Below are 8053 nucleotides of genomic sequence, written 5' to 3' on the forward strand. Positions count from 1 at the left end.
ATAATTATTCTCTGTATAGGTTTTCTTTTTTGGACTAATTCTCTGTATAGTTTGTACAATAATATATCTCTACATTTATTTTAGAATATCCTATGTAGGACAGTTGTCAATCAATAGATAATAGTGGTTTAATTCTCTTTACTATGTATAATAATCCATGGTGCACTAGCCACGCTTTCATTATTCTATTAAGTCTTTCTATACTCATTCTCAAAGTGTACCCTAATCATTTTGACTTTAATAACACATTGGAATGGCTAGAGTTTAGGGAGGCCTAAAAAAAAAAATATAATTTTAGATCCTTATACTTTATTTATATTTTGCTTCATGTTTTTTGATACTTTAAATTTTTACACTTTTTTTTTGTTGTTTTATATTCCTCTAAGGTCCCTGCACTTTGTTCACAGAGGGACCTAAAATAATAAAAAAAATATAAAAATTTAACACACCGAAAAAAAATACAAGAATTAATAGTATAATTTAAGTGAAGTGTAGGGATTTAAAGTTATGTTTTTCCATAACAAAATTAAAAAATGGGGGCAAAGAAAAGTAAGAGACAAAGTTGAGAGTTCACAGAAAAAATATGGTGTCTGTTCATCAATATATGGGTTTATAGAAAACAAGACTAAGAAACCTAACAAATACCAAATAGAGAGATAAAATCTAAAATTAATGATAATAGTCAAAATAAATAAAATAGGCCATCCTAAATGTAATAAAAAAAATTGTTGTTATTCAACTATATTTTTGAAAAGTCAGTCACCTATTTTTTTTTTTTGTTGTTTAAAAATAGAAGCAAAGAACTCAGTTTCCGTCAAACTATCCTTTTGTTTTTTATTTAAGAAATTGAATATATATATATATATGTGTGTGTGTGTGCAGTTCTGAACTTGCAGCATCATAGTATATAGAGTAATCTTTTAATAGCATAATGCTGGAATTGCCTTTGAATTGTCGTCTGAATTTGTTAGCTATCGAACATGAAAAAGTCATGCATGAAAATTGAAAAGTCATTCATCACTGTTAATCTTAAAAGCGCTTCCTCTGCTATTGAATTTGGAAAATCTCAAACTCATCTCACGCCCAAGTCTAAAGACATGAAGTTTCCTTCATTCTCCATTCTACTACTACTCTCTGTGCTTTCTCAATTACTTCAATGTTGGTGCCAACAAGTATACCTCAACCAAACTAACTTCGACTGCTCCGGCAACCGCTCGTCAGAAGGATATCTCTGCAACGGCCTCCAAAAGTCATGCGCCTCCTTTGTGACTTTCAGATCCAGACCTCCTTTTGATACTCCTCTAGCCATTGCTAGTCATCTTGGCTCTGAAGCATCTTCCATAGCCTCCCTCAACAACATCTCAACAATGCCAACAAAATTCCTTTCAATCAAATTGTGATAGTGCCTATCGACTGTTCGTGTTTGGGCAATATCTACCAACATGCCGCTTCTTATGCCTTGGAGGCAGGTGACACCTATTATTCTGTTGTCAACATTACTTATCAAGACCTCGCCATTTGTCAGATGTTAGTACGTCGAAATAATTACAGTGCTGACTTTCTTCTAGTGGGTGCCCAGATTACAGTTCCTGTGTTATGTGCTTGTCCCACTACTAACCAGATCTCAGATGGGGTCTCCTCCTTGCTTGTTCACACACTTGACAATGGGGATTCACTAGAGTCAGCCTCACAGGCCTACGGTGTGGATCAACAGACTCTACTGACCTCTAACCTGTTGCCTTCAAACGCAATCATCCCTCCCTTGACCCCTTTCTTAGTTCCACTCAATCCCTCCTCTTGCAAGCTCAATCCACATATGTTCTACTGCACTTGTTCATTCTCCCAGAGATACCTTTCAAACTCAAGTTACAGCACTCTCAATTGTGATCGTCCTCAATCACATCGTTTCCCCCTCAAACTGGTTGCCTCCTTAGGTAATCTCTTCAGTCCTCCCTGGCTTATAATGTTTTTAGATAGCATGATTATGATTTACATCAACCTGTCGCAGCAAAATATGTGAGAGATAAAATTCTGCTTAGAAACATGTGCTAATCAGACACTCTCTAAAGTGATATGTGTCCCAACTATATTTGGTGCAGCATGTGTCAAACCAGATTTTGTAATTATCTTAAATACCAAGAGATATCTAGGCAACAACAAATGGAATGTCTTGAATATACAACAGTTTGAAATTTCGAAGTAGTGAATCAAAAGGGGAGATATTGCACATAAATTGTGTCTATATTTCACCCTTTAAATACTTAAAAGAAAAGAAAATCATTGGATCATACTTTATTTCAATGCTTTTGCTCGAACCACATACCAAGTACATAACTTAGTTGTCCAAAAATTGTCTCCAACACAACCTTCTCTCCTCATTACCTAAGTAGAAGAAGAAGAACAACAACAACAACAACAAGCCTTTATCCCACTAGGTGGGGTCGGCTACATGGATTGCAAGACGCCATTGTGCTCTATCATTTATTAAGCTTTTAGAAATATTATTAATTAAGAGATCACGTTCAACAACTTCCAAGAGTGTTCTCTTAGGCCTTCCTCTACCTCTCTTAATCGGACTCAAAGTTATATGTTCCACTCTTCTCACTGGTGCCTCCCTTGGTCTTCTTTGTACATGCCCAAACCATCTCAACCGATTTTCTACCATTTTTTCCTCAATAAATGCCACCCTCACTTTTTCACGTATGTGCTCATTTCGAATTTTATCTTTACGTGTATGTCCGCACATCCATCGTAACATTCTCATCTCTGCTACTCCAACTTTATGCTCTTGCTGTCCCGTTAGAGCCCAGCATTCACTACTATATAACATTGCCGGTCTGATAGCAGTACGATAAAACTTTCCTTTAAGTTTATTAGGCACCTTACGGTCACAAATAACTCCTTTAGCTTTTCTCCAATTAAACCACCCAGCTTGAATTCTATGTGAAATATCTCCACTGATTGCACCATCATTTTGAATAATGGCTCCCAAATATCTAAACTTTTCCACTTGAGGTATAATTTGATCTCCCAATTTCACTTCCAAATTATTTTCGAATAGTCCTTTACCAAATTTACAATATAAATATTCCGTCTTACTTCTACTCAGACGAAAACCTTTCGACTCCAATGTCCTCCTCCATAACTCAAGTTTGCAATTAACCTCTTCTCTTGTCTCTGCTATAAGAACTATATCATCCGCAAAGAGCATACATTTCGGGATTTCCTCTTGAATATGTTCCGTCAAAACATTTAAAATCAAGTTGAACAAATAAGGACTCAGAGGTGATCCTTGATGTAGTCCAATCTTTATAGGAAAATCCTTTGTTTGACCACTAGGCGTTCTTATACTAGTTTTTACCCCCTCATACATATCTTGTATGGCTTTAATATAAGCAATCCGTACTCCCTTTTTTTCCAACGCTTTCCAAAGCACTTCTCTTGGTATACGGTCGTAAGCTTTTTCCAAATCAATAAAAACCATGTGTAGATCTTTATCTTTACAACGATACTTTTCCATTAATCCCCTTAGTAGATAAATCGCCTCTGTAGTTGATCTACCTGGCATAAAACCAAATTGATTCTCAGAAATACTTGTCTCCAATCTCAACCTGTGCTCAATTACTTTCTCCCACAATTTCATTGTGTGGCTCATGAGTTTAATCCCTCTATAGTTAGTACAATTCTGAATATCTCCTTTATTTTTATAAATAGGAATTAATGTACTTCTCCTCCACTCATCAGGCATTTTCTTGGACCGTAAAATCACATTAAATAACTTAGTTAACCATCTCACCCCTTCTTCACCTAAACATTTCCACGCTTCGATAGATATACAATCAGGTCCGTTAGCTCTACCATTTGTCATTTTCTTAAGAGCTTCCTTTACCTCCTTATCACGTATTTTTCGATAAAATGACAAATTTTGTTCTCCTTCACCAGTTACTAAATCCTCCAAGTTACTAGATGAATCCTCTCCATCATTGAAAAGTTTAGAAAAATAAGTCTCCCATCTATTTTTAATTTCATTATCTGTAACTAAAATTCTTCCCTCTTCATCCTTAATACACCTTACCTGTTCTAGATCTCTTAATTTTCTTTCCCTACTCTTGGCAATCTTATAAATATTTTGCTCTCCTTCCTTCGTCTCAAGGTTCTTATAAAATTCTTCAAAAGCTTTGGAACGAGCTTCACCCACAGCTCTCTTAGTTTCCTTCTTAGCCATACGGTACCTCTCCCAATTTTCCTCATTGTTACACAAATGTATGGCTTTAAAACAGTTCTTCTTATACTTGATTTTGTCCTGTACACTATTATTCCACCACCAAGACTCCTTATCTCTCGGACCAGAACCTTTCGATTCTCCCAAAACTACTTTTGCAACCTCCCGTATTTTTTAGCCATATCCTCCCATATGATGTTAGCACTTCCCTGAGAATCTCAAATTCCTTTATCCAAAAGATTTTGCTTGAAAATATCTTGCTTCTCACCTTTTAATTGCCATCACCTAATCCTTGGTGTTACTACTTGTCGACGTTTTTAGATTTTACTCATAATACACACATCAAGGACTAGGACCCTATGTTGTGTCGTTACAGCATCTCCAGGGATCACCTTACAATTTTTACAAAGTTTTCTATCTATGTTCCTAACCAAAAGAAAATCAATCTGCGACCTTGAGGCTCCACTTTTGTAAGTGATGAGATGCTCATCTCTCTTCTTGAAACAAGTGTTAGCAATCTTAAAATCATACGCCAATGAGAAATCAAGAAGAGTTTGCCCTTCATTGTTTAGCTCTCCAAAACCAAAACCACCATGCACCCTCGCATACTGACCAGCTTCCCTCCCGACATGCACATTAAAGTCTCCTCCAATAAAAATCTTTTCACTCTGTGGTATGTGTCGAATCAACCCCTCCAGATCCTCCCAAAATAATTCCTTAAGACTGGCTTCTGTCCCGACTTGCGGCGCATAAGCGCTAATAATATTAACAGTCTCACGTCCAATTATCATTTTTAAAGAAATAATTCTGTCTCCAATTCTGCTAACTTCTACAACGTTCTTCTTCCACTCCTTATCTATAATGATGCCTACTCCATTGCGTGCACTTACTTTTCCTGTATACCAAAGTTTGAAACCTTGAATATCCTTAGCTCCTTCTCCACGCCATTTTGTTTCTTGCAAGCAAAGGATATTGATTTTCCTTTGAATCATAACCCCTACAACCTCTACAGATTTACAATTTAATGTCCCAACATTCCAAGTACCAAATCTAATTTTGCTCTTATGGACTAACTTCTTTAGTCGCGTGCGTCCAGAATGACGCGGTAGCCCTTGCTCATTTAGCACTACATCCGGGCGCCGATGCAGCGGCTCTAACTCACTTATCACTGTACTCGAGCCATGCAGCGCGTTACTTACGGGCAACGACCTAGCATTAACATTATAACGTCTATTGTCCATGTTCATGATAGATTCAACAAATTTTTACATTGGCTGTTGATGGCCTAACACAACCCTCCTCCTTTACCCGGGCTTGGGACCGGCTATAAACATAGGCGGAGTTACCTAAGTAGAAGAACAAATCAATCAATAGATCTTATAAAAAAAACTGTGTTCAAGGGATGGTTGGTGATTCTAGGCCATGTATTATAATTGGGATGATCATTATATCTACAAACCCATGCTTTCAGTGTATCTGCTTGTTTACAAATAAAGAATTACTTCCTCACGCTTAATCATGTCCTTGCAGGTGTTGGAATTGGTTCTTCATTTTTATGCTTGTTTCTTTTGGGTTACAAGTTACATCAATACCAAAAACAAAAGCAAGAAAGAGTTCGTAAAGAAAAATTGTTCAAGCAAAATGGTGGCCTCTTGCTACAAGAGAAGATGTCATGCAATGGAAACAGCGAGAAAGCAAAACTTTTTACAGAGGAGGAGCTGGAACGAGCAACAGATAACTACAATGAAAGTAGGTTTCTTGGTCAAGGTGGATATGGAACCGTTTATAAAGGAATGTTACCAGATGGCAGCATTGTCGCAGTTAAGAAGTCAAAAGAAATTGTGAGAAACCAGATCGAGACTTTCATTAACGAAGTGGTGATTCTATCCCAAATGAACCACAGGAACATTGTCAAACTCATGGGTTGGTGCTTAGAGACTGAGGCCCCATTATTAGTATATGAATTTATTCCCAATGGAACCCTTTCTCATCACATCCATAACCAGGAACTCGAAGCAAAGCTTTCATGGGACAACCGTCTCAGAATTGCTTGTGAGGTTGCAGGAGCACTGGCCTATATGCATTCTGCAGCTTCTATTCCCATCTTCCATAGAGACATCAAAACTCCCAACATACTATTGGATCACAATTACAGTGCCAAAGTGTCTGATTTTGGGACTTCCAGATCAGTCCCAAATGATAGGACTCACTTAACCACAGTGGTGCAAGGCACTTTTGGGTACATTGATCCTGAATACTTCCAGTCCGGTCAATTCATAGATAAAAGTGATGTATACAGTTTTGGGGTCGTACTTGCAGAGCTCATTACTGGAAGGAAACCCATTACCTTCTCAGAAGAAAATGAGGGTCAAAACCTTGTTGCAGAATTCATTTCTTTGATGAAAAAGGATCAAATTTTTAAGATTTTAGAAGCTAGATGTGTTCACGAAGGAAGGAAAGATGATCTTCTTGGAATTGCAAATCTTGCAAAGAGATGCTTGAGACTGAATGGGAAGAAGAGACCCACAATGAGAGAGGTTTCAGCAGAGCTAGAAGTAATGAGAAAGACACAAAATACCTTGAAAATCATTGAACGTTCTCTTGAGTTTCCTCATGATGTCAGATCAGCTCAGCATGGCACTACTTCTGAATCAGACCAAGATTTCACAGGAGAAGGCATGTCATTGTTTTTCCAAAAAGATTATAGATCCATCTGAAAGTGAAGCTTATACCCACAACAATCTTCCTTCCTTTAATCCCACGTGTCAGTTAGAGTCACCATCCAAGTGAGCAAACACATTGCCACTTCATATTTTTGAACACGTGGCTTCATGCTAAATAATTTATGGGTGAGACTTATGTATTTAACTTTACACGCACATATATTTGATATGTAAAAAGTTTAGGTAAATTGAATTTGAGAGTTTATCAAGAGTAGAACATGTCTTTAAATTCAAATATCCCTTATAAAAACACTTACTTAACTCTATATATTTAATATATTTATATTCAATCAAATCATAACAAATAGATATTAATATATTAATTAAGCTAACAACAAGTATTTATTATAAAATATATAATATATAAAAGATTCACCTATCTTAATTTAGTTAAAAACAAACATATTAAATATATAAGTTTTAATCATACTTTAGAACTTACATAGCTATAGAGAAATATTTGCATGGACTAGTGCATCACGTCATCCATAACTCATTCAATAAAAGCAAGTCATTCAAATGATTGTAAATATATATTGATTTTGTCATTAATGATGGTAAAAAATAATAATAAATTAAATAGGGTTAAAATACATTTTACACACTTGATATCTTTAAATTTTTTTCCCCACAATATCGATCCAATGTTCTTTAATTTGATACAATGTCGCCTTCCGTTGGAGATTGGCCATGTTAACCGTTGTTATCATCCACATCACTGTTCTTCTTCTCCCCCACGCTTCTTCATTATTCTTCATTATTTGTTTCTTCCCCTCTCAAAAACCAACTTCAACAGAACCCATCGCTTCCCATAATCTCGTAGACGCTAGCTAGCTGAGTTCTCTGGCCTAGTCAGAAACATCCAATGGATGGAAGATGTTGTAAAAGAAGGTGAATGAATACTTTCTCTATTGAATCTCATGGTAGAAGAAGGACTTCCAGGAGGACGTTGCTTTCTCCATTGAATGAACTAGCATTCACTGCCCGTGCGTTGCACGTGAGCATATACTTGAGGTGTTCTTTTCAATTGCATAGGTAGGATTTGTTGGCAACAGCTGGTGAAATCTAGTCTGAGTCATGCCCAAGGACACTGTCCTTAAGAGCTATT

General features: G+C 36.6%; 1 protein-coding gene across 1 annotated transcript; it reads left to right on the forward strand.

Moving 5' to 3' along the window:
- Nucleotides 1-1082: 1082 nt before the first annotated feature.
- Nucleotides 1083-6939, forward strand: LOC129295994 (wall-associated receptor kinase-like 22). The gene is given in 3 exon segments (XM_054934593.1): nt 1083-1364; nt 1367-1934; nt 5753-6939. Coding segments are annotated over 3 exon segments (2022 nt in total). The 5' UTR covers nt 1083-1097.
- The last annotated feature ends 1114 nt before the right edge of the window (nt 6940-8053 follow it).

The sequence above is a fragment of the Prosopis cineraria genome, unplaced genomic scaffold (genome assembly GCF_029017545.1).
Source record: "Prosopis cineraria cultivar Desert tree isolate PC_DT_omini unplaced genomic scaffold, ASM2901754v1 PC231, whole genome shotgun sequence".
NCBI classification, from domain to species: Eukaryota; Viridiplantae; Streptophyta; class Magnoliopsida; order Fabales; family Fabaceae; genus Prosopis; species Prosopis cineraria.